Source organism: Branchiostoma lanceolatum, chromosome 7 (genome assembly GCF_035083965.1).
Source record: "Branchiostoma lanceolatum isolate klBraLanc5 chromosome 7, klBraLanc5.hap2, whole genome shotgun sequence".
Lineage (NCBI taxonomy): Eukaryota > Metazoa > Chordata > Leptocardii > Amphioxiformes > Branchiostomatidae > Branchiostoma > Branchiostoma lanceolatum.
The window spans coordinates 61,992-88,808 of record NC_089728.1 but is presented as its reverse complement, the minus strand read 5'-3'; the positions used below and the strand labels follow the sequence as shown (position 1 = coordinate 88,808).

Sequence of the window (26,817 nt, the reverse complement as noted above, 5' to 3'; positions counted from 1 at the left end):
CTGACCAGAGTGCGTTTGCTATGCCTGTCTAACTAGCTAGACTGTAGTTAGTGCCCGTCTAACTGACCAGAGTGCATTTGCTATGCCTGTCTAACTAGCTAGACTGTAGTTAGTGCCCGTCTAACTGACCAGAGTGCGTTTGCTATGCCTGTCTAACTAGCTAGACTGTCGCTTGTGTTGCAGGTTTGCGTATATCGAGTTTGCAGACAAGGATTCGATTGAGACGGCAAAAGCGCTGGACGAGTCTCTGTTCCGTGGAAGACAAATCAAGGTAAGGACGGGCGGTACCGCGGTGTTGCTAGGCAATCTTAACTTCCATATTCCTCTAAGGGAGGGACGGGCGAGACGAGCTTCCATATTCCTCGTCTAAGGGATTTTGACATATACTTTTGTGGGTCAGCCGTTACCAGCGAGAGCTGCCTTGGCTGCCACAGTGTAAATTGTAATGAATTGTTTCATTCTCACTGATTACAAATATAGATACAAATAATGCTTGAGCTGGGATTCGTATCCAAAAAGGAACCCAATCTTGGCTGCAGACGTGTCACTGTCGATATGCCCATATCATTTGTTGTCCCTGTGTGTTTATTTATTTGTTTACTTCCGTAGGTTGTGCCAAAGCGAACCAACAGACCGGGCGTGAGCACGACAGACCGACCCCCGCGGGGTCGTGGCTACCGTGGGCGTGGGGGCGGTTTCCGTGGTTTCAACTCCGGCTATGGAGGATATGGCGGATACTACCCCAGACGGTCCAGGGGCTTCAGGTCTGTTGTGTTTTGATCCGGCTTTTAGCTTGGATTTATAGAAAGGGCATCCAACATTTCTTTGGGGGGAGGGATGTAGGCTTTCCCAATAGGCTGTTTCGATTTACAATTACCCTGTAGCTTTGTATGTCATGCAATTTACATGCTACATTGCAGTATGAGGAAAAAGCAAGTGGCAGTGTGTGTGTGTGGGGGGGGGGGGGTTGTGAGGAAAACATGTACACTGATGAAAGATAGCAGATGCTGTCTGAAACATTTGACTGTTTCAAAGTTTTAACTAGTTGCTTGAGTAACTATTTTTGGAATATGTACATGTATGTGTAATTACCATGGGTCTGGGTGTCCCCTGTTCAGTTAGCTAATAGCTACGGATTGATGTGAATTTGAAATGTGTGTGATCCGTGATAGGTTATAGTTCATGTGGAGCTTTTGTTAGTGTTCTAAGACGTGTTCTAAGACATATTGTAAGACGTGATTTAAGACGTTTGTTCATCCAGTCACCTTGTGATTTTCATTTCTGCAGGTCTCGCAGAGCAGCTTGGTATTCTCCCTACTAAACTGGCGGCCGTAGCTCCCTGTCCTAGCAAGCCACAAGTCCTGTGGCTGAAACCTTCTCAAAATCAGCCAAACCGTGTTACTGATACTGGGATAGGCTAGTCACAATCCTCACTCAAATCATGCATTTCTGATGCCCTTACATGAGATTTTTTATATCACAGTTACTGAAATGTGGAACAATTTGGTTCTGGAAAGAACATTCCAAAATCTTCCCTCGTGTAGTTAAATCATAGTTTTCGCTCCTTAACTTTTCTTCAGCTAAATGTTTGTAACAATATAGTTTAAAAAAAGATGTGAAAGAAAGAGATTGACCTGGTGGCCCGGCAGCTTAATGTGCTGCTGGCTGTTGGAGAGTTTTTGTGGGTTCTGTTGAAGTGGGCAGTGTGAAGATGGTCGGCCAAACCCACCTGGAGGCTCCCTGATGTTGGTTGGACCACGAAGGAATTGTTACGCTCACTGCGGTGTGCAATTAGTGCCCTGATGTTGGTTGGACCACGAGAGAATCGTGTCGCTCACTGCGGCGTGCAATAAGTGAGTTCATCTGGCGCCTCCAGCAGTCTGGCCGGCCATGTTTGCCTGGTGTTGGGTAGAAGTGCATGTTGACCACATGACGGGCGTTTTGTTTGTTTGTGTTGTTCCTCCACAGGTGGGTTCCCATGTGCTGTGACGTCTCCTCCCATCGGCTTGGCCGGCAAGCTAGCGATCAGTAGTTCAAGCCCCTAAAAAATAAAAGATCTAAAATACAACACGAAAAAAAGAGGGAAGAAAAAAAACTATATAACAGAAAAAAAGAATTGAAAAATAAGAAAAAAAGTTAGAAGAAATAGAGATGGGGCTCTTTTGTTTTAGTCGTTTTATTTTCAATAAAGTTCCTGTAAATTGTAATTGGTTGTCATCGTCTTAATTTGTCTACTTTTACTGGTGCACATAATTATAACATACATCTGTATAACATACTCCAGTAGCCTGGTAAACATACATACATCTGTTTAACATACTCCAGTAGCCTGGTACACATACATAAATCTGTATAACATACTATAGTAGCCTGGTACACATACAGTCAAACCTGCCCAAGGCGACCACCTGGCGGACCGAGCTTATGCCTATGAGGAAAATTTTCGGGACCAAGAAAAAGCGGTCGCCATGGCCAGGTGGTCGCCTGGGCAGGTTTGACTGTACATACATCTGTATAACATACTGTAGTAGCGTGGTGCACATAATTATAACATACATCTTATAACATACTCCAGTAGCCTGGTCTTGACCCATGTCTTACTTGTGTCCATGCTTTCTATTCTCACAAGTGATAACTGATAGAAATGCTAATGTTTAACAAGAATGGAACAACATCAGTTTAAGTGTACACAAGAGAATGACATCCTCCATGAGACTCGATGTGTGAGCTCAAATACCAACAGTAGGTCAGACGTTCCAGTCTCATAAAACAAGGATATTGTATAAACTTTATATAGCATATCAAGTTACAGGTTTCCATAGTGAAGTAAACTATGTACTGTCACTCTTGTCAATAACGTGTGCTTGAGTGGACCAGGTAACCTTGGCAGTGGAGAGTCAGGATCAGAGACGTTCAGTTCACAGCAGCGGCCAGGACATCAGCTATCCTGCAGCATCATCGCATTCACTACCTTCTCAAACACCCTGGATAGGTAACAAAACATTCATGAGAGACATCATGTACAGGCAACAAAACGTTCATGTGAGACATCCTGCACAGGCAACAAAACGTTCATGTGAGACTGTACAGGCAACAAAACGTTCATGTGAGACATCATGTACAGGCAACAAAACGTTCATGTGAGACTGTACAGGCAACAAAACGTTCATGTGAGACATGTACAGGCAACAAAACGTTCATTTTATGTGAGACATCCTGCACAGGCAACAAAACGTTCATGTGAGACATCCTGCACAGGTAACAAAACATTCATTGTCACACTATATGCAACAAAATATTCATGACAAACTAACCAGTGATCCCACTCCTAACCTTTGGTCTAACCTCTGGTCCCACCCCTAACCTTTGGTCCCACCCCTAACCTTTGGTCCCACCCCTAACCTTTGGTCCCATTTCTTAATGTGCCTTTGGTCCCACCCCTAACTTTTGGTCCCACCCCTAACTTTTGGTCCCACCCCTAACCTTTGGTCCCACCCCTAACCTTTAGTCCCACCTCTAACCTTTGGTCCCACCTCTAACCAGACAGTACACATCAGCATGTTTTGTCCTAGCCTGATTGAATCATGATTATAGCAGCCGCCCGTAACCGGTCAGCCCGCATGTTGGGGCCATAAAAGTCCTGGACAGCGACTTTGCGTTATAACTTATACGGACTAGTTTCGTCCCACCTGGATGTGATCCTGTCCCCGGGGGTGTAGAAGGGGTTGCAAACCAAGTCCGTGTACGCGTTGTGCAACTTCCGGAACATCTGCAGGGGAAACACAGCAGATTAGCGTTGTGCAACTTCCGGAACATCTGCAGGGGAAACACAGGAGATTCTACAGTGCTTAACTATTTGATCCTGAAGAAGGCGACAGTATTTGTTGAAAATTTGATCTGTGTATACATTGTACCTTAGTGTTGGAAGAAAGTTTAGCATTGAACTATGATTACTACCATCACAGGTGAGCTTCCATGATACAGGAGAGTCTATTTTTAACAAGTTACATGAAGTAGCCATGGTCTATGTCAAAACTCTTCATGACAAAAACCTCTGAGAAGAGACCAAAACTACTCACAGTTCTGATCTCGTTGTCTCTGAGAGCTGTGTTGGACGACTCCACGACCACCACAAACTTGATTTTTGTGTTGGTCACATAGCCGTACCTGGCAGCTGGTGGTTAGGGAAACTCTACAACATGTACATGTCTAAATCACAGGAGGGTACAGCTGCAGGGCACAGTTAAAGGATACACTTTATAGTCCTCTGTAGGGCACAGCTAAAGCTAAAGGATACACTTTATAGTCCTCTGTAGGGCACAGCTAAAGCTAAAGGATACACTTTATAGTCCTCTGTAGGGTACCGGTACAGCTAGAGCTAAAGGATACACTTTATAGTCCTCTGTAGGGCACAGCTAGAGCTAAAGGATACACTTTATAGTCCTCTGTGGGGTACAGCTAAAGGATACACTTTATAGTCCTCTGTAGGGTACAGCTAAAGCTAAAGGATACACTTTATAGTCCTCTGTAGGGTACAGCTAAAGCTAAAGGATACACTTTATAGTCCTCTGTAGGGTACAGCTAAAGGATACACTTTATAGTCCTCTGTAGGGCACAGCTAAAGCTAAAGGATACACTTTATAGTCCTCTGTAGGGCACAGCTAAAGGATACACTTTATAGTCCTCTGTGGGGTACAGCTAAAGCTAAAGGATACACTTTATAGTCCTCTGTAGGGCACAGCTAAAGGATACACTTTATAGTCCTCTGTAGGGTACAGCTAAAGCTAAAGGATACACTTTATAGTCCTCTGTGGGGTACAGCTAAAGCTAAAGGATACACTTAATAGTCCTCTGTAGGGCACAGCTAAAGCTAAAGGATACACTTTATAGTCCTCTGTAGGGCACAGCTAAAGGATACACTTTATAGTCCTCTGTAGGGTACAGCTAAAGCTAAAGGATACACTTTATAGTCCTCTGTGGGGTACAGCTAAAGCTAAAGGATACACTTTATAGTCCTCTGTAGGGCACAGCTAAAGGATACACTTTATAGTCCTCTGTAGGGCACAGCTAAAGCTAAAGGATACACTTTATAGTCCTCTGTAGGGCACAGCTAAAGGATACACTTTATAGTCCTCTGTAGGGTACAGCTAAAGCTAAAGGATACACTTTATAGTCCTCTGTGGGGTACAGCTAAAGCTAAAGGATACACTTTATAGTCCTCTGTAGGGCACAGCTAAAGGATACACTTTATAGTCCTCTGTAGGGCACAGCTAAAGCTAAAGGATACACTTTATAGTCCTCTGTGGGGTACAGCTAAAGCTAAAGGATACACTTAATAGTCCTCTGTAGGGCACAGCTAAAGCTAAAGGATACACTTTATAGTCCTCTGTAGGGCACAGCTAAAGGATACACTTTATAGTCCTCTGTAGGGTACAGCTAAAGCTAAAGGATACACTTTATAGTCCTCTGTAGGGCACAGCTAAAGGATACACTTTATAGTCCTCTGTAGGGCACAGCTAAAGCTAAAGGATACACTTTATAGTCCTCTGTGGGGTACAGCTAAAGCTAAAGGATACACTTTATAGTCCTCTGTAGGGCACAGCTAAAGGATACACTTTATAGTCCTCTGTAGGGTACAGCTAAAGCTAAAGGATACACTTTATAGTCCTCTGTAGGGCACAGCTAAAGGATACACTTTATAGTCCTCTGTAGGGTACAGCTAAAGCTAAAGGATACACTTTATAGTCCTCTGTAGGGTACAGCTAAAGCTAAAGGATACACTTTATAGTCCTCTGTAGGGCACAGCTAAAGGATACACTTTATAGTCCTCTGTAGGGTACAGCTAAAGCTAAAGGATACACTTTATAGTCCTCTGTAGGGTACAGCTAAAGCTAAAGGATACACTTTATAGTCCTCTGTAGGGCACAGCTAAAGGATACACTTTATAGTCCTCTGTAGGGTACAGCTAAAGGATACACTTTATAGTCCTCTGTAGGGTACAGCTAAAGCTAAAGGATACACTTTATAGTCCTCTGTGGGGTACAGCTAAAGCTAAAGGATACACTTTATAGTCCTCTGTAGGGTACAGCTAAAGGATACACTTTATAGTCCTCTGTAGGGTACAGCTAAAGCTAAAGGATACACTTTATAGTCCTCTGTAGGGCACAGCTAAAGGATACACTTTATAGTCCTCTGTAGGGTACAGCTAAAGCTAAAGGATACACTTTATAGTCCTCTGTGGGGTACAGCTAAAGCTAAAGGATACACTTTATAGTCCTCTGTGGGGTACAGCTAAAGCTAAAGGATACACTTTATAGTCCTCTGTAGGGCACAGCTAAAGCTAAAGGATACACTTTATAGTCCTCTGTAGGGCACAGCTAAAGGATACACTTTATAGTCCTCTGTAGGGTACAGCTAAAGGATACACTTTATAGTCCTCTGTAGGGCACAGCTAAAGGATACACTTTATAGTCCTCTGTAGGGTACAGCTAAAGGATACACTTTATAGTCCTCTGTGGGGTACAGCTAAAGCTAAAGGATACACTTTATAGTCCTCTGTAGGGCACAGCTAAAGGATACACTTTATAGTCCTCTGTAGGGTACAGCTAAAGCTAAAGGATACACTTTATAGTCCTCTGTGGGGTACAGCTAAAGCTTAAGGATACACTTAATAGTCCTCTGTAGGGCACAGCTAAAGCTAAAGGATACACTTTATAGTCCTCTGTAGGGCACAGCTAAAGGATACACTTTATAGTCCTCTGTAGGGTACAGCTAAAGCTAAAGGATACACTTTATAGTCCTCTGTGGGGTACAGCTAAAGCTAAAGGATACACTTTATAGTCCTCTGTGGGGTTCAGCTAAAGGATACACTTTATAGTCCTCTGTAGGGTACAGCTAAAGCTAAAGGATACACTTTATAGTCCTCTGTAGGGCACAGCTAAAGCTAAAGGATACACTTTATAGTCCTCTGTAGGGCACAGCTAAAGGATACACTTTATAGTCCTCTGTAGGGTACAGCTAAAGCTAAAGGATACACTTTATAGTCCTCTGTGGGGTACAGCTAAAGCTAAAGGATACACTTTATAGTCCTCTGTGGGGTACAGCTAAAGCTAAAGGATACACTTTATAGTCCTCTGTAGGGCACAGCTAAAGGATACACTTTATAGTCCTCTGTAGGGTACAGCTAAAGCTAAAGGATACACTTTATAGTCCTCTGTAGGGCACAGCTAAAGGATACACTTTATAGTCCTCTGTAGGGTACAGCTAAAGCTAAAGGATACACTTTATAGTCCTCTGTGGGGTACAGCTAAAGCTTAAGGATACACTTAATAGTCCTCTGTAGGGTACAGCTAAAGGATACACTTTATAGTCCTCTGTAGGGGCACAGCTAAAGGATACACTTTATAGTCCTCTGTAGGGCACAGCTAAAGAATACACTTTATAGTCCTCTGTAGGGTACAGCTAAAGCTAAAGGATACACTTTATAGTCCTCTGTAGGGTACAGCTAAAGCTAAAGGATACACTTTATAGTCCTCTGTAGGGCACAGCTAAAGGATACACTTTATAGTCCTCTGTAGGGCACAGCTAAAGGATACACTTTATAGTCCTCTGTAGGGCACAGCTAAAGGATACACTTTATAGTCCTCTGTAGGGCACAGCTAAAGGATACACTTTATAGTCCTCTGTGGGGTACAGCTAAAGGATACACTTTATAGTCCTCTGTAGGGCACAGCTAAAGGATACACTTTATAGTCCTCTGTAGGGTACAGCTAAAGCTAAAGGATACACTTTATAGTCCTCTGTAGGGTACAGCTAAAGGATACACTTTATAGTCCTCTGTAGGGCACAGCTAAAGCTAAAGGATACACTTTATAGTCCTCTGTAGGGTACAGCTAAAGCTAAAGGATACACTTTATAGTCCTCTGTAGGGTACAGCTAAAGGATACACTTTATAGTCCTCTGTAGGGTACAGCTAAAGCTAAAGGATACACTTTATAGTCCTCTGTAGGGTACAGCTAAAGGATACACTTTATAGTCCTCTGTAGGGCACAGCTAAAGCTAAAGGATACACTTTATAGTCCTCTGTAGGGTACAGCTAAAGCTAAAGGATACACTTTATAGTCCTCTGTAGGGTACAGCTAAAGGATACACTTTATAGTCCTCTGTAGGGCACAGCTAAAGCTAAAGGATACACTTTATAGTCCTCTGTAGGGCACAGCTAAAGCTAAAGGATACACTTTATAGTCCTCTGTAGGGCACAGCTAAAGCTAAAGGATACACTTTATAGTCCTCTGTAGGGCACAGCTAAAGGATACACTTTATAGTCCTCTGTAGGGCACAGCTAAAGCTAAAGGATACACTTTATAGTCCTCTGTAGGGCACAGCTAAAGCTAAAGGATACACTTTATAGTCCTCTGTAGGGTACAGCTAAAGCTAAAGGATACACTTTATAGTCCTCTGTAGGGTACAGCTAAAGCTAAAGGATACACTTTATAGTCCTCTGTAGGGTACAGCTAAAGGATACACTTTATAGTCCTCTGTAGGGCACAGCTAAAGCTAAAGGATACACTTTATAGTTCTCTGTAGGGCACAGCTAAAGGATACACTTTATAGTCCTCTGTAGGGTACAGCTAAAGCTTAAGGATACACTTTATAGTCCTCTGTAGGGTACAGCAAGAGCTAAAGGATACACTTTATAGTCCTCTGTAGGGTACAGCAAGAGCTAAAGGATACACTTTATAGTCCTCTGTAGGATACAGCTAAAGCTAAAGGATACACTTTATAGTCCTCTGTAGGGTACAGCTAAAGCTAAAGGATACACTTTATAGTCCTCTGTAGGGCACAGCTAAAGCTAAAGGATACACTTTATAGTCCTCTGTAGGGTACAGCTAAAGGATACACTTTATAGTCCTCTGTAGGGTACAGCTAAAGCTAAAGGATACACTTTGTAGTCCTCTGTAGGGCACAGCTAAAGGATACACTTTATAGTCCTCTGTAGGGCACAGCTGGAGCTAAAGGATACACTTTATAGTCCTCTGTACGGCACAGCTAAAGGATACACTTTATAGTCCTCTGTAGGGTACAGCAGGCCCAGGTACAGCTCCCGCAGGTCGTTGGTGGTTTTGCCGACGTTGTTGATTTTCTCCTCGACGACGTCCAGCGAGGTGTGGACCGTGTAGTGGAACTTCAGGTCATCTTCTGTGGGGATTGTCTGGATGTACAGGGGGTAGTTCTGTGTGTGTGTGGGGGGGGGGGGGAGATACATGTATCACATTACAGGTGGTAGTTCTTGGGGGAGATATCATATTACAGGGGGTAGTTCTTGGGGGAGGTATATCATTACAGTGGGTAGTTCTTGGGAGATATATCATATTACAGGGAGTAGTTCTGGGGGAGGGGGTACATTTGTAAATATCATATTATAGGGCAGGGTTTGTTCTGGAAGGTATTTTGATATTAAATGATTTACAGTAGAGGGTGTAAGAGCACTGAACCTTAATCCGACACTTTTGAGAAAATGCAGCACAGAATCATACATCAACATGCAACCCTGTAAGTATTTCAGTAACTGTTGTGTGATTGGGTGCATTACAGTATGTGTAGCGCTTCCCCAGTCATTACTGCGCATGTATAAGTATTCCGATTATCGAGCTGTGGCTGGAAAACAAGGCTTGAAAATAGCGTCACTCATAGTGAAGTCCCTTGGGAATTATGTTCCGAATAGAACCTTAATCCGACACAATACAACAGTGAATTTGTTTATCCTTGATTTTGTTCTATACAAATTGTATAATTATATTTATTAAAGCTGTTTGTCAATTTCTCCGTCAACCAAAAGGCAGTTACACCGAGGTAAAATAGACACAACATATCAGTGTCAGTCAACACAATTGTCAACTACCGTGAACTAGTCAAAGACATCAGCCATCGTCCGAAAAATGTTATGGCTGCTCTCCCTCCCACGGCATGCGGCATGCCCTACGTGATAAAAACATGTCAAATTTTCCTGACCTTCTCACCAGAACATGTTCTCTTCAGGGCCTTACCACTGCACATTTCTATGTTGCCTACATTTTGTATATCAGTTCCAGGTCTTAACTTTCAGGTGAGTACTGAAAAGTGTCGGATAAAGGTTCAGTGCCGTTTAAATTACTGTAGTTTCAGAAGGGGGAAGTTACATGTATATGAAATTTCCGCTGTGGAAATAATTAGCCTTTTTCACCGTTTCGCCGCTCGTTACCGCTACAAATTCCAACCCTAATGCTACATTTTTATGTTACAGTACCCTCCGTGGGCTTAGTTTCGCAACAGCTGTCATAAATCGGTAATGATTGTTGTTTTCCTCACCTCTTTAGAAATGACTGCTACACACACCGCCATCTTGGATGACCTTTGACCGCTCATGACCTTTGACGGTCTTTTTGGTAAAATTATATAAAAGTCGTCTGCTTTCCTTCTGACGGACGGAAGGACTCTGTACAGGTCTGAAAACGCTTCTTAGGCAGCACTTTCCTTCCTTCTATCTCCAGTGTGTGTGTGTGTGTGTGTGTGTGTGTGTGTGTGTGTGTATGTTTGTGTGTGTGTGTGTGTGTGTAGTTTCCCCTTGGTTTGTCCGAGTGGTCCACACGTGTTGTGGTGCGGCTCAGCCCACAGCCATGACAGCCACAGGCTGTAGAGCCGACATTGGCCAGCAAGTTGAGAAATGTTGCCTCGCATATTACAGGTTTGCGTAGCGAAACCTGTAATAGGATCCGTCGGGTTGTGTGTTGGCCGCCATCTTGAATTATGACGACACGGATCGCCATTTTGTATTTTCAGCCAATTATATCTGATTTCGTCACTATGACGCCAGTCATTTCTCTTACTTATTCATTGGCCTTTTACTTATTGAGGACATCCTCACTTTTGCTTATTCATTGCTTCATCTACTGAATATTTAACTTGATATCATTATTGATCATTGTTACAGGTTTGCCTAGTTTTCATTCAATATTCATTCATTTGTGTTTCAAGCTTTCTGTACTGGCCAAGCCAGCCAGTCTTCCCTCTATCATACCGCGGACTAAGCTGGTAACTTCTGTTTGTGGTTTAACCCTGTACCTGATAATGCAGTTGAATTGATGTTAAATAGAGATTAACCAATACTAGATTGGTATCAATTGATAGGCAAGAAGATAAGTTTTTTTACTATCTTTACGGAATCCATGTTGTTACATAATTAACATAGATAATTGATATATTCATGTGTAGTTCTGTCTCTGATCAAAGGTAATTAACATAATAATCGCAACTACTATAACACTCCACTGGTAAAGGATAGGTGTTTCATGTTTGTGTCATTATGTATAATTGTAAGGAAGCGGGAGCTGTTACTAGTGTTTCTTCTTCGGATCTTGCTGGCGGGGTGACGAAGATTACGGGACCGTGACGGATAAGACAAGACACAACTTAACACGCAGCCAAATGAAAGACGTCCTCACACTTTGAATCCTTGAAAACAACTGTCTTTATTCAAGTACTGTAGGGGCGTTAGAACGTTCGTCGTACGTCAACGTTAAACGTGCGCGTTCGGAGAACGCTCTAACGCGCATGACCGTAAATGGAAACAAACAAACAAACAAAAACGTTCCATGACAACACTTACGTCACATTCCTACACCTACCCCCCAGTTTCAAATCGAGCCGTCCCCGGCGAGTACCTAAAAAATTCTTACATCTATTTCAAAACGAGCCGTCCTCGGCGAGATACGGAATATATTCTATTACAATATCCAATGTACAATTTCAAGCTTAATACACTTTTCAGTTGCTACAAGTCCATCCATTTTTCAATAATTTATAGTTGGCATGCTTCGTTGAGCACTATCCATCCTGCGTTGAGCACTATCCTGCTCCCCATATGATTCCTGTGTTGTGTCGTTCCCTCTTCTTCCCGTTTAAGCACAGCCACGGACGTCCTCTCCTAATCCTCCTTTTGGTGCAGCTCGGCTCACCGCCTTCCTGGGGAAGTTTTTCGGCGACGCTCCCTACTGCTTCAGGTATCCCGGTGTGGGATTTGACTGGATCGGTCCGCCCCGGTTGGGCATGAATAACGGATGCCAGGGACACCTTGCCGCCATCACTCTCGTGCCCGGTGTGGCCATGCAGGGATAAGCCATGGAGAAAGAACGGAACACCAACACCAACACAACCTATAAAAACTCGGCCCCGTTGTCCCCGCCTTGCCCTTGTTCTTGCCGACCTCCCGCCGCCTATTCTTCGGCTCATCACCAACGATTCCGCGGCCTTCTCGCATCGTGCACGTGGTCCGCCTGCCATGGTTTGCTAGTCACCGGTTTGCTCCGTGTTGGTCGTCATCCGTCCTCCGTCTACGTCTATCTCCCTCGTCTCTTGAGATGGTAAATGCAGCAAATCCTGTCCGTGACGCCAAATGTAGGGAAGCGGTGATGGGAAGCGGTGATGACACTTACGTCACATTCCTACATAATTATCATCTTTATGTACGTTATGCTAATAAGGATCTCATTTGCATAATTTATGCAGAAACTTTATATTTCCCTTATGATAAATGTTACAGATGTCGTATTAGAGATGAGTGTAGTTTAAGGACAGGCGAATATAATTGAATGTTCGTTATGCTAATTATGGCCTCATTTGCATTATTAATGATTTATGCAAAATATTCATGTTTTCCTTACAGTAAATGCTACAGATGTCATATTGGAGGTGTAGGCAGCTTAAGGATAGTCGAAAATAAAAAAGGTGCATTATGCTTATGAAGACCTCATTTGCATAATTTATGCATAAAAGTTATACTTCCTCTAGGGTAAATAACTTCCTCTAGGCACACAACTATCACACATTCAACTCAAATAAAAGGAAAAATTCAATTCCAAATTTTCATAAAAAGATGCTGTAATCACTAAACTAACATAGCAAACCTGAAGTATATGTAGCACAAATACTTAACTCTAGTTTCTCTTGCATCACGTGTCATCTAAGGTTATGACATAATTGACAATACCCCCTTCGACATGCTAACCCAGCTTGTTGTCCTGCCCTGCAGCATGGCTGACCCTGCGGTGTCGCGGCTGCCTGCAGACGTGCTGCGGGAAAAAGCCGCAGCGCTGGGCTGCCAACCCGAGGACCAAAGCTTTGCTGTTGCCATGGATACTGAGGACCCCCTGCACGGCCTGCGGGAAGATTTCCACATCCCCAAGATGAAAGACCTTCCGCCAAGTAAGGACCATTATTCACGTGGCGGCAGCAGTGGCAAAGTTTGATTTTTGTTCCAGAACTCTTTGAGCCTCGTGTCCATAATGTCCTTGATATAGTCATGTGTCCAAAGGGACTGGGCCATTTTTCCTGGAGAAGGCTGAAGCATGAGTTAGAAATTTGGTTCAGATGTACCAATTAGAAGTGGATCCTTTACTAGTACACTCAGATGTGGGAACATGACTTACATTCTGTTTTCCAGCCGACCCCACACTAGTGTTTGGGAACATGACTTACATTCTGTTTTCCAGCCGACCCCACACTAGTGTTTGGGAACATGACTTACATTCTGTTTTCCAGCCGACCCCACACTAGTGTGTGCCGATGATGACTGTGTCTACATGTGTGGGAATTCTCTCGGTCTACAGCCAAAAGGAGTGAGGAAATATTTGGAACAGGACATGGACTCTTGGGCCAAATAGTGAGTTTTTTTTCTTCATATAATCAGCTGTTGGAATTTCCGCAATGTTTTTTCGTTCAATAACTAGATAACATCTGAATGTAGTCAGAAAAAGCTTAAAACACGTTGCAGAGAGAAGACTTGTTTGTTGCCCTTCCAGCGGTGTTTTTGGTCACTTTGAGGGGGCGAGACCCTGGGCGCTGTGTGATGAATACGTCATCGAACAGAGTGCCAGGATCGTGGGTAAGTCTAACTGGGTGCCAGGATCGTGGGTAAGTCTATCTGGGTGCCAGGATCATGGGTAAGTCTAACTGGGTGCCAGGATCGTGGGTTAGTCTTACAGGGGAAAACTATATGTGTTTACATAAATGCAGTTTATGCATTGGATTGAAATGTAGTGCTCTAGTCTAGCATATGCCATGTGACACATTTTTTGTTCATTTTTTTATCATTGTATTATTTGACTTATTCATGGGCTGCCTTTCATGTGAAGATGGTTAGATCTGGCTCCTGACTTGTCTGTTGTTGGTATGAGTGGGTAAACTAAGCTGTTGTGTTCCTCCCCAGGAGCGAGGCAGGAGGAGGTGGCCTGCATGAACGGGCTGACGGTCAACCTGCACCTCCTACTGGTCAGTACCTCAGGGTCGGGGGGTAACTCTGGGTCAGGGAGTAACTCTGGGTCAGGGGGTAACACTGGGTCGGGGGGTAACTCTGGGTCAGGGGGTAACACTGGGTCAGGGGGTAACTCTTGGTGTAACTCTGGGTCAGGGAGTAACTCTGGGTCAGGGGGTAACACTGGGTCAGGGAGTAACTCTGGGTCAGGGGGTAACACTGGGTCAGGGGGTAACACTGGGTCAGGGGGTAACTCTGGGTCAGGGGATAACACTGGGTCAGGGGGTAACTCTGGGTCAGGGGGTAACACTGGGTCAGGGGGTAACTCTGGGTCAGGGAGTAACTCTGGGTCAGGGGGTAACACTGGGTCAGGGGGTAACTCTGAGTCAGGGGGTAACACTGGGTCAGGGGGTAACACTGGGTCAGGGGGTAACTCCCGGTCAGGGGGTAACTCTGGGTCAGGGGGTAACACTGGGTCAGGGGGTAACTCTGGGTCAGGGGGTAACTCTGGGTCAGGGGGTAACTCTGGGTCAGGGAGTAACTCTGGGTCAGGGGGTAACACTGGGTCAGGGGGTAACTCTGGGTCAGGGGGTAACTCTGGGTCAGGGGGTAACACTGGGTCAGGGGGTAACTCTGGGTCAGGGGGTAACTCTGGGTCAGGGGGTAACTCTGGGTCAGGGAGTAACTCTGGGTCAGGGAGTAACTCTGGGTCAGGGGGTAACACTGGGTCAGGGGGTAACTCTGGGTCAGGGGGTAACACTGGGTCAGAGGGTAACACTGGGTCAGGGGGTAAAACTGGGTCAGGAGAAATATTGAATAGTAACATGTCAATATCATGTGTCCCCTGACCAGCCCAGTTTGATGAAGTATTGAATATTTTGTCCACCCAGGTGTCCTTCTACCGACCCACGGCAACCAGGCACAAGATTCTCATTGAGGGAAAAGCCTTCCCATCTGATCACGTGAGTCAGCTACAAACATGTGAAGTCGCGCTGTTAGTGACTGCTGGTGCAGGAGCAAAGATGGAATTACATGTACAACTGATTGTACAATCAGTTTGTATCATAGCCTCACAGAACATCTGATGACCAAAGTAACATATGTTGTGAGAAGCTCTTTTTAAGAGCAGATCGATAGCGCCTCTATACGACTGACAGCAGCGCAACGCTTGGGTCAATCATCTATTTGTTTGTTCCAGTATGCGATGGAGTCCCAAATCCGTTTCCATGGTTACGATCCTGCCACAAGTCTGCTCCTGGCAGAACCCAGACCGGGAGAACACACCCTGAGGACCGAGGACATCGTGTCGCTGATCGAGCGCGAGGGAGATGCCATCGCTGTGGTCGTGTTCAGCGGCGTGCAGTACTACACAGGACAGCTGTTCAACATGGCAGCCATCACTAAAGCTGGGCACAGCAAGGTCAGTATCAGTACTACACAGGACAGCTGTTCACTAACGCCGGGCACAGCAAGGTCAGTATCAGTACTACACAGGACAGCTGTTCACTAACGCCGGGCACAGCAAGGTCAGTACTACACAGGACAGCTGTTCAACATGGCAGCCATCACTAAAGCTGGGCACAGCAAGGTCAGTATCACAGTACTACACAGGATAGCTGTTCACTAACGCCGGGCACAGCAAGGTCAGTATCACAGTACTACACAGGACAGCTGTTCAACATGGCAGCCATCACTAAAGCTGGGCACAGCAAGGTCAGTATCACAGTACTACACAGGACAGCTGTTCACTAACGCCGGGCACAGCAAGGTCAGTACTACACAGGACAGTTGTTTGACATGGCAGCCATCACTAAAGCTGGGCACAGCAAGGTCAGTATCACAGTACTACACAGGACAGCTGTTCACTAACGCCGGGCACAGCAAGGTCAGTATCAGTACTACACAGGACAGCTGTTCAACATGGCAGCCATCACTAAAGCCGGGCACAGCAAGGTCAGTATCACAGTACTACACAGAACAGCTGTTCACTAACGCCGGGCACAGCAAGGTCAGTATCACAGTACTACACAGGACAGCTGTTCACTAACGCCGGGCACAGCAAGGTCAGTATCAGTACTACACAGGACAGCTGTTCAACATGGCAGCCATCACTAAAGCTGGGCACAGCAAGGTCAGTATCACAGTACTACACCGGACAGCTGTTCACTAACGCCGGGCACAGCAAGGTCAGTACTACACAGGACAGCTGTTCAACATGGCAGCCATCACTAAAGCTGGGCACAGCAAGGTCAGTATCAGTACTACACAGGACAGCTGTTCACTAACGCCGGGCACAGCAAGGTCAGTACTACACAGGACAGCTGTTCAACATGGCAGCCATCACTAAAGCTGGGCACAGCAAGGTCAGTATCAGTACTACACAGGACAGCTGTTCACTAACGCCGGGCACAGCAAGGTCAGTACTACACAGGACAGCTGTTCAACATGGCAGCCATCACTTAAGCCGGGCACAGCAAGGTCGGTCGATTTGCTGCATTCTGGCTTTGGTCTGGCCTGACATTTCCTTCAATAATGACTTACTTACTGTGCTGAACTGTGTGATCTTTCAAGGTTGGTTTGACTGGTTTGTGTTTGTGTTTCAGGGCTGTGTTGTAGGGTTTGACTAGTGTGTGTTCGTGTTTCAGGGCTGTGTTGTAGGGTTTGACTGGTTTGTGTTTGTGTTTCAGGGCTGTGTTGTAGTGTTTGACTGGTTTGTGTTTGTGTTTCAGGGCTGTGTTGTAGGGTTTGACTGGTTTGTGTTTGTGTTTCAGGGCTGTGTTGTAGTGTTTGACTGGTTTGTGTTTGTGTTTCAGGGCTGTGTTGTAGGGTTTGACTTGGCCCATGCTGTGGGGAATGCAGAGTTACATCTACATGACTGGGGGGTGGACTTTGCCTGCTGGTGCACCTACAAGGTAGTCCCAACTCACCTACATTGTTTTTGGCGACGCCTTAGGGGCGAGCCAATTTTTTGCTATATTGTGTGCAGATTGCAAGAATTCTAGGAATTGTACAGGAATGTGAAAGTCCATGGGACGATAACTCAAGAATGCTTGGATGTATTGTCTTCATATTTTGTAGGTGGGTAGGTCTGTGGGAGACCTTGTAATGATTGGATTTTGGGCCCCCTAGCGACTTTCTACGGTACTGCAAGGGAACTTTCACTTTTCAAATCTCGTCTTCTGAACATGCTATAGTCATGAATTTAAAGTGGCGGATAGCTCTTTGTTAGGAAAATATGTCCTGTAGATTTGGACCCCCTAGCAACTTTTTTTGGAACTGCAGGAGCTGATTTTGACTCAAAATTTGAAAGAGAATAACGCAAGAAGGGGATGACCGATCATCATAATTTTTGGTGTGTAGATAGTTTAAGTGATGATTTACATAATCATATGCAAATAATGCAAACCAATGTCTGATTTGCATAATTAATCAGGACAGTTAATAAATCAGCTGCATTCTATTATAAGACTCTCAAACACATGACATATGTAATTGAGAAAGAGATAAATATCGATAGATATCAATTATGAAAATTGATACTTAATTTGCATAATTAATGACAAAATACTATAAATCCATAGTGGTAAATGATGGGGATTTCATTTTTGCACCATTCGGAAGTTAAGTGAATGTGGCCACTATTAGACACAAATCTTGCATAGAGGGCCTCATTAACATACTTAATGAGGAAATGGTACGATATCTTTTTTTTGTGAAAACAAGATTTTCATACATTGGACAACTTGTGTTATTTTGGTAGAGAAGGTGATCGACTGATATGATTTATGCCGCCATATTATGCGGGGTTCTTATTTGCACGTGGGTTAAAAGCGAAAACGTTAACAGAGACCACCGTCGCCATGGCAACATCTTTTTATGTTGCCAATCTTGTTGAAATGTTTTCTACAGTTTCCCAGCACTAATCCTCTTTCTAGTCCTTCCTGAAGGTTGAGTCTGTTGTGATTTCCTTATCTAATTACTTGCGGCATTTCCCAGTACATGAACTCTGGAGCGGGAGGCTTGGCGGGGGCGTTTGTCCACGAGAATCACGCGGACGCCACGGACGCGCCACGGTTTGTGGGCTGGTGGGGACACCAGATGAGCACCCGATTCCAGATGGACAACAGTGAGTTGCGTTTCCTTAATCACAGTACCAGGGGGAAAAGGGCTGAAACAATACTTGTGTAGAATCTGTTGGAAATGACTGTTGGATGTTAGGTGTCGAGCTGACGTGTTGGTTTGTTGCAGAGCTGGACCTGTCCCCAGGAGTGAACGGGTTCCGCCTGAGCAACCCCCCTCCCCTGCTGGTCAGCCCGCTCCTCGCCAGTCTGGACGTGAGTTTCTTCTGCTTCTTGTAGGCTAGGTACTGACCCTCCAGTAGGCTAGGTACTGACCCTTCAGTAGGCTAGGTACTGACCCTCCAGTAGGCTAGGTACTGACCCTTCAGTAGGCTAGGTACTGACCCTTCAGTAGGCTAGGTACTGACCCTTCAGTAGGCTAGGTACTGACCCTCCAGTAGGCTAGGTACTGACCCTTCAGTAGACTAGGTACTGACCCTTCAGTAGGCTAGGTACTGACCCTCCAGTAGGCTAGGTACTGACCCTTCAGTAGGCTAGGTACTGACCCTCCAGTAGGCTAGGTACTGACCCTTCAGTAGGCTAGGTACTGACCCTCCAGTAGGCTAGGTACTGACCCTTCAGTAGGCTAGGTACTGACCCTTCAGTAGGCTAGGTACTGACCCTTCAGTAGGCTAGGTACTGACCCTTTAGTAGGCTAGGTACTGACCCTCCAGTAGGCTAGGTACTGACCCTCCAGTAGGCTAGGTACTAGCCCTTCAGTAGGCTAGGTACTAGCCCTTCAGTAGGCTAGGTACTGACCCTTCAGTAGGCTAGGTACTGACCCTTCAGTAGGATACCGTAGGTACTACCCCAACCCCCACCCCGAGTGGGATAGGATGATGGTAGTGATGTTGATGACAGTGATGATGGTAACAGCTGTGGTAGTGGTACTGATGCTGCTCCCTGCTCTCCAGGTGTTCCAGAAGACGACCATGGCTGACCTGAGGAGGAAGTCCGTCCTGCTGACCGGGTACCTGGAGCTCCTTATTAAGAAGTTCTACCCCAAACCTGCGGCGGGCGAAGTGACCGGCCGGCCCTGGGTGGACATCATCACGCCCTCCGACCCTGCGCAGCGCGGCTGCCAGCTGTCACTCATGTTCTCCATGCCGATTGGCAGCGTCTTCACCCAGCTGGAGAGGAGGGGGGTCGCGGTAAGGAACTAACTAACAAACTAACTAACCCTGACCCACCCTAACCCTTCACCCAGCTGGAGAGCAGGGGGGTCTCGGTAAGGAACAAACTAAGTAACTAACTAACCCAGACCCACCCTAACCCTATCAAACAACACATTTGTCCGACCCACCCCAACCCTTCACCCAGCTGGAGAGGCGAATGCTGTCTGAAAAGTGTGTTTCCAAATTTTATCCAGTTGCTTGAATTGAACTTTCATTAGGCGTATCTTATTATCTAAATGTCTAACCTTTATCAATGTAAAGTACAAATTAGTCTTTGTTTTGAATTTGAACCTTGTCTTGGTGTTTCGATAATTGTTGCCCTGTGAATGGCATGATGATTAAAATGATGTTTTAGACTGTTTTGTTTCCCCTCGTAACGAGGAGGAACAATGATGATGATGATGATGTTTTCCATCGTAACAATGATGATGATGATGTTTTCCCTCGTAACAAGGAGGAACAATGATGATGATGATGATGCTTTCCCTCGTAACGAGGAGGAACCATGATGATGATGATGATGATGTTTTCCCTCGTAACGAGGAGGAACAATGATGTTTTCCCTCGTAACGAGGAGGAACCATGATGATGTTGATGATGCTGATGTTAATGATAATAATGTTTTCCCATGTAACGAGGATGATGCTGATGTTAATGATGTTGATGTTGATGATGCTGATGTTAATGATGCTGATGTTTCCCTGCAGTGTGACAAGCGGGAGCCGAATGTGCTGCGCATCGCCCCGGCTCCGCTCTACAACTCCTTCAGCGATGTTCATCGCTTCGTCTCGCTGCTCGGACAGAGTCTGCAGGCCGCGCAGTTGTGACACCTGGACACCAAATTTTAAACAATTCTTTATAATCAATTAAGTGTAACGAGGCGGTCAGACTCTGATGCCATTAGCACAGTTGACGGAGTCGTCAGTAAGGTAGATAACTGGGAAATCGTGTTCCAGGCAGCAAAACCCACGACACAACCATGGAATCTTACAGTCCTTTATTTAGCAAAATATTCTGGGATACATACAAGACCTTGATGTAGCTGTAGCTGCTGTATATAAATCTGTAAACCCGACTCTATGGCACCACTAGACATGGTAAAGGCCCCTATACTGTATGGCTACATGGGTACACTAGGCATGGTAAAGGACCCTATACTGTATGGCTACATGGGTACACTAGACATGGTAAAGGCCCCTATACTGTATGGCTACATGGGTACACTAGACATGGTAAAGGCCCCTATACTGTATGGCTACATGGGTACACTAGACATGGTAAAGGCCCCTATACTGTATGGCTACATGGGTACACTAGACATGGTAAAGGCCCCTATACTGTATGGCTACATGGGTACACTAGACATGGTAAAGGCCCCTATACTGTATGGCTACATGGGTACACTAGACATGGTAAAGGCCCCTATACTGTATGGCTACATGGGTACACTAGACATGGTAAAGGCCCCTATACTGTATGGCTACATGGGTACACTAGACATGGTAAAGGCCCCTATACTGTATGGCTACATGGGTACACTAGACATGGTAAAGGCCCCTATACTGTATGGCTACATGGGTACACTAGACATGGTAAAGGCCCCTATACTGTATGGCTACATGGGTACACTAGACATGGTAAAGGCCCCTATACTGTATGGCTACATGGGTACACTAGACATGGTAAAGGCCCCTATACTGTATGGCTACATGGGTACACTAGACATGGTAAAGGACCCTATACTGTATGGCTACATGGGTACACTAGACATGGTTAAGGACCTCATACTAGCTATCTCATACTGTATGACATTGCGATACTTGGCTTGACATTGGACTTGGCATTGTAAAAGGCTGCCAACCCAACACATAAAGCTGGGCTGGGAGAGCTACATTAAACAAATCTAACTTTCTACAATTGACCATTGTAATTTATCAGGCTGAGCTTTGTCATTGAATTTTCATACACTGGCACATGGCACAAGTTCATGCACATTTCTACATATTCCAATATAGATTCATCATAAACCATTACTCATAATGGTACACAAGAATTGTACAATCACCCTTCAAGAAAAGTGTCTTGTGAGGTTCTATACATGTCGTTTAGTAGGAAAAGTACATAGGAAAACCTTACACTTACAAGTTGGATAAAGCGATAATAAACCAACAAGTGCCTCACTAAATTAAACTTTCCTTTGGTGGTACAACTGTCACATAGCTACATCCCCATTTTTACAAGACAAGCAAATCTTAACATTAACTATGGCTGGTAGTAGTGGTTATGCACTCTTCATTGTAAATACAGGGGGAGGGGGTTGGGTAAGGGGTAGACTCTCCAGCTGAAACCCCGGCTTCCTGGTCGGGAATCCAAACATGAACAACAAACATCTCTCCCAGGAGCTGGATCTTTGATTTGGGCAGAAGGAAACAAGCTGTTCCATTACCCAGCTGCACCCCCCTGGTTAGGCTGTTCCATTACCCGGCTCCCCCCTCCTTGTTAGGCTGTTACAGCTATCCCCCCTTGTCAGGCATTATTTTCACAATGTTCCCCCCACATGCGGTGTCCAACCTTTCATCAGTCTCCCTTCACTAGATATAATTTGACACGTTTCAACCCTGAAACTTGCCGCTAGAGAGTAGTAGAAGGGGGTGAGCAGCTAGCATACAACGCGATCACATTAGTTGATGTTACATTCTGTAAATGCTGAGTTTATTTATACTATACTCATCCATGTAGGTGAAAATACTCCGTCTGTGTTAACATTTAGTAGGACAACCTGTGCATGTTGATTTCGCAGCTGTACTTCTCTGGACAAAAATAGACAATCCCCCTCTGCACATTCCTGTAAAACCCCTTATGACGTTATGTTATGAGTTTACATAGACCATGGCCCTGTAAGCCACAGGCTTTACACTGACCAGAGTCCATATTCCCACACAGCTGACCTCTGGAAGCCCTGGGATGTTCCTGATTCTCACACTTCGCTCCGACGGCGCAGGGACAGAGGTTTCCATGAAGTTACCTGCTTGTGACTCAGGTGTATCAGGCTTAATTCTTCACACCTGCATAAGCACACCTGCTTCTCTAACAGTTGTCCGGCTGTTTGTAAGACTGAAAGGTTTTCCTGGTTACTGACACAAACAGGTGGCAGGTTGAGTCCACACAACAGCCAGAGTTGATCAATGCCCCCCCCCCCTACAACTGTACACCCCCCCTCAACAGTGTGTCTCACTGTCAAACCCCCCTCCCCCCCACCTCCCCCCAAACCCAGCAAGTTTCACAGTAAACCCGGGGGGTGGGGGTGTCATCACTGCTGATGTTCCTGTCAACTGTACATGTCCGACTGCCCCATGTTTGTTTATTTGTTTGTTTGTCCGTCTCCATGGCAGCAGACTAAAGGCACTGGGGCACTTTTGTGTTCTCCACCAGCAGTGAGTGTTGTCATGGTAACCTAGCTAGCATGAAGTGTTGTTGTCAATAACTCCTGTTGTCATGGTGACGGCTTGTACAGGTGCATCCTGGGACACCTGCGGTTCCTGTCCACATGGTGCTGCATCAGGAGGAGGATGCTGGGATACCTGCGCAGTATAGGACATCTGTGGCAGTGCATTATGGGACTGTATGGCCAGTGGCAGTGCATTGTGGGACTGTATGGCCTGTGGCGGTGCATTATGGGCCTGTAGGCCCTGTGGCGGTGCATTATAGGCCTGTAGGGCCTGTGGCGGTGCATTATGGGCCTGTATGGCCTGTGCTTCCTTCAGCGCGACCACGGCGTGGTAGGGCGGTGGCTTCCCATCATGCTCGTCCAGCTCGCAGTACGGCGGCGGCTCGGGGAAGCTGCCCACTGGGCTGGCGGGGGGGTTCTCTCCGTCGATGCCGGGGTAGGGCGGCGGCCGGCACAGCGTTCCATCCGGGTTTGTGCCGTGGGTAAGCTGTGGGGCAAGGAGAACATAGTTTATAATTAATGCACTAATGTTCGCGGGGATTTAATTTTGCATTTACAGTAATCCAAACATGTCAGCACATACATACTAGTAAGGCCTTCAACATCTATCCTGACTGGACCTCATAATTTGTTAATGACCCTAGATTGACAAGGTTTTCCCTAAGTCTGTTTTTGACAGTTGTAGTTACCTCGTTGGGCCCGGCCCCGGCCAGGCGGCGCTGGCGGGAGTAGAACCAGCACAGGTAGAACAGGATCTTCAGGATTATCGCCACAAACAGGATTCTGGGAACGGTTAGCAGAGATTAATCAGAATTAGGATAAAACAACATGTCACCAATAGAGATGATAAAACTAACATGTCTGCACCAATAGAGATGATAAAACTAACATATCTGCACCAATAGAGATGATAAAACTAACATGTCTGCACCAATAGAGATGATAAAACTAACATGTCTGCACCAATAGAGATGATAAAACTAACATGCCTGCACCAATAGAGATGATAAAACTAACATGTCTGCACCAATAGAGATGATAAAACTAACATGTCTGCACCAATAGAGATGATAAAACTAACATGTCTGCACCAATAGAGATGATAAAACAACATGTCTGCACCAATAGAGATGATAAAACTAACATGTCTGCACCAATAGAGATGATAAAACTAACCTGTCTGCACCAATAGAGATGATAAAACAACATGTCTGCACCAATAGAGATGATAAAACTAACATGTCTGCACCAATAGAGATGATAAAACTAACATGTCTGCACCCATAGAAATGATAAAACTAACATGTCTGCACAAATAGAAATGATAAAACTAACATGCCTGCACCAATAGAGATGATAAAACTAACATGTCTGCACCAATAGAGATGATAAAACTAACATGTCTGCACCAATAGAGATGATAAAACTAACATGTCTGCACCAATAGAGATGATAAAACTAACATGTCTGCACCAATAGAGATGATAACACTAACATGCCTGCACCAATAGAGATGATAAAACTAACATGTCTGCACCAATAGAGATGATAAAACTAACATGCCTGCACCAATAGAGATGATAAAACTAACATGCCTGCACCAATAGAGATGATAAAACTAACATGCCTGCACCAATAGAGATGATAAAACTAACATGTCTGCACCAATAGAGATGATAAAACTAACATGCCTGCACCAATAGAGATGACAAAACTAACATGTCTGCACCAATAGAGATGATAAAACTAACATGTCTGCACCAATAGAGATGATAAAATTAACATGCCTGCACCAATAGAGATGATAAAACTAACATGTCTGCACCAATAGAGATGATAAAACTAACATGCCTGCACCAATAGAGATGATAAAACTAACATGTCTGCACCAATAGAGATGATAAAATTAACATGTCTGCACCAATAGAGATGATAAAACAACATGTCTGCACCAATAGAGATGATAAAACTAACATGCCTGCACCAATAGAGATGATAAAACAACATGTCACCAATAGAGATGATAAAACTAACATGCCTGCACCAATAGAGATGATAAAACTAACATATCTGCACCAATAGAGATGATAAAACTAACATGTCTGCACCAATAGAGATGATAAAACTAACATGTCTGCACCAATAGATATGATAAAACTAACATGTCTGCACCAATAGAGATGATAAAACAACATGTCACCAATAGAGATGATAAAACTAACATGCCTGCACCAATAGAGATGATAAAACTAACATATCTGCACCAATAGAGATGATAAAACTAACATGTCTGCACCAATAGAGATGATAACACTAACATGTCTGCACCAATAGAGATGATAAAACTAACATGTCTGCACCAATAGAGATGATAAAACTAACATGCCTGCACCAATAGAGATGATAAAACTAACATGCCTGCACCAATAGAGATGATAAAACTAACATGCCTGCACCAATAGAGATGATAAAACTAACATGCCTGCACCAATAGAGATGATAAAACTAACATGTCTGCACCAATAGAGATGATAAAACTGACATGTCTGCACCAATAGAGATGATAAAACTAACATGTCTGCACCAATAGAGATGATAAAACTAACATGTCTGCACCAATAGAGATGATAGAACTAACATGTCTGCACCAATAGAGATGATAAAACTAACATGTCTGCACCAATAGAGATGATAAAACTAACATGTCTGCACCAATAGAGATGATAAAACTAACATGTCTGCACCAATAGAGATGATTGCACTGGACTACATTTCCTACTTACTTAAGAAAACACAACAAACAGCAAATGCACAAGGGGGTATGAAAAATCTTGTAGTTTACTGGACATGTATAGATAGATGTAACGTTACATGAACTACTTGAAATGTCCTCATACTCATAGTTACATGTACAGATAGAAATTATGATACTTACATGTACCAATAGAAGTCCATGTTGATGAACCTTTTAAGTTTAAGCCATCTAATGTTTACCTGTGAACATGGAACAAGTTTTATTAAGAATCTCTAACTCGGACCTCACTAAATCGAAGCATGACATTGCATAATTGTTATAACGTTTGGTTTGTCAGTGTAACAATATAATCTCCTGTCAGTATAATAACCTTCGAGTGGCTGTCAACACATAATCTCCTGTCAGTGTTGAATAGTGTACTCTCCAACAGTCCAAGCAGACGTTGGTGGGGAACATTACGACCTTCTTTTCATGTGCCCCGTTTTTATTTTCTGTCGGCCGCACCTGGCATATGATAAGAAGGTCACAATCTTCCCCACCAACCTCTGCTTGGAGAGTACTTTGTGAGGGCGTGTCCTGACAGTTTTGGGGTTGTCATACAGAATCCGGGGGACAATAATAGTATTGAATAGTACAGCGTTATACCCGAACCCAGGGAGTCTTTACACTTCCCTCCATCAGACTGTAACTTAGCGTCGCGTGTCGCAGGGGCCAAGGCACCCTCAAACAACAGCACGAAAAACCGATGACAACAGGACAAAAACAAGCTCCTCACCCGACGTAACAGGTCACCCCAAATACTCCGCTGTTCGCGCGACTGCCTCCGGGATCCCCCTTCTCAGCTGCCGGCGGAAATGGTCCTTGATGTCTCTCTGACCGCTAATATAAAGTATCCCCAGCCCCGGTTGGTTTTATGCGGCAACTTTAGCCACAAATCCTGTTGCTGTCATATATAATAACAAACTTTCCTGTTTCCGCAAACCCAGAGCTAACCGCAGTGATGACGTCAGCAGGGCATGATGGGACTTTTAGAC

General features: G+C 44.7%; 4 protein-coding genes across 10 annotated transcripts in view; 2 read left to right on the top strand and 2 right to left on the bottom strand.

Annotated features, from left to right (window-relative positions):
* Nucleotides 1–2,207, top strand: part of LOC136438443 (polyadenylate-binding protein 2-B-like) — a 6,397-nt gene extending 4,190 nt beyond the window's left edge. For all 6 annotated transcript variants that reach the window (XM_066433220.1, XM_066433221.1, XM_066433217.1 and 3 more), the window contains 3 exons: nt 184–271; nt 610–764; nt 1,288–2,207. In XM_066433220.1, coding sequence (XP_066289317.1) covers nt 184–271; nt 610–764; nt 1,288–1,321 — 277 coding nt within the window. In that variant the 3' untranslated portion in view covers nt 1,322–2,207. The remainder of the gene's footprint in view (nt 1–183; nt 272–609; nt 765–1,287) is intronic.
* LOC136438446 (trafficking protein particle complex subunit 2-like protein) lies at nt 2,159–10,496 on the bottom strand. Of its 2 annotated transcripts, none has more exons than XM_066433223.1 (5): nt 10,348–10,496; nt 9,060–9,232; nt 4,080–4,167; nt 3,690–3,816; nt 2,159–2,984 (listed from the first exon to the last, which is right to left on the bottom strand). In XM_066433223.1, exons 1-5 carry the CDS (start codon nt 10,402–10,404, stop codon nt 2,968–2,970), a joined length of 462 nt encoding a protein of 153 aa, XP_066289320.1. In that variant the 5' UTR covers nt 10,405–10,496; the 3' UTR covers nt 2,159–2,967. The 2 variants fall into 2 exon arrangements, with proteins under 2 accessions (XP_066289320.1, XP_066289321.1); XM_066433224.1 differs by having other exon boundaries at nt 3,690–3,769; nt 10,348–10,473.
* LOC136438436 (kynureninase-like) lies at nt 10,391–21,497 on the top strand. The gene is made up of 12 exons (XM_066433203.1): nt 10,391–10,482; nt 13,067–13,239; nt 13,576–13,696; nt 13,836–13,918; nt 14,243–14,304; nt 15,178–15,249; nt 15,486–15,707; nt 17,101–17,199; nt 18,284–18,413; nt 18,536–18,621; nt 19,320–19,556; nt 20,288–21,497. The coding sequence occupies exons 2-12, from the start codon at nt 13,068–13,070 to the stop codon at nt 20,405–20,407; spliced, it is 1,404 nt and encodes a 467-aa protein (XP_066289300.1). The 5' UTR covers nt 10,391–10,482; nt 13,067; the 3' UTR covers nt 20,408–21,497.
* LOC136438444 (uncharacterized) lies at nt 20,563–26,817 on the bottom strand. The gene is made up of 4 exons (XM_066433222.1): nt 26,557–26,817; nt 25,964–26,019; nt 23,718–23,811; nt 20,563–23,515 (listed from the first exon to the last, which is right to left on the bottom strand). The coding sequence occupies exons 2-4, from the start codon at nt 25,981–25,983 to the stop codon at nt 23,039–23,041; spliced, it is 591 nt and encodes a 196-aa protein (XP_066289319.1). The 5' UTR covers nt 25,984–26,019; nt 26,557–26,817; the 3' UTR covers nt 20,563–23,038.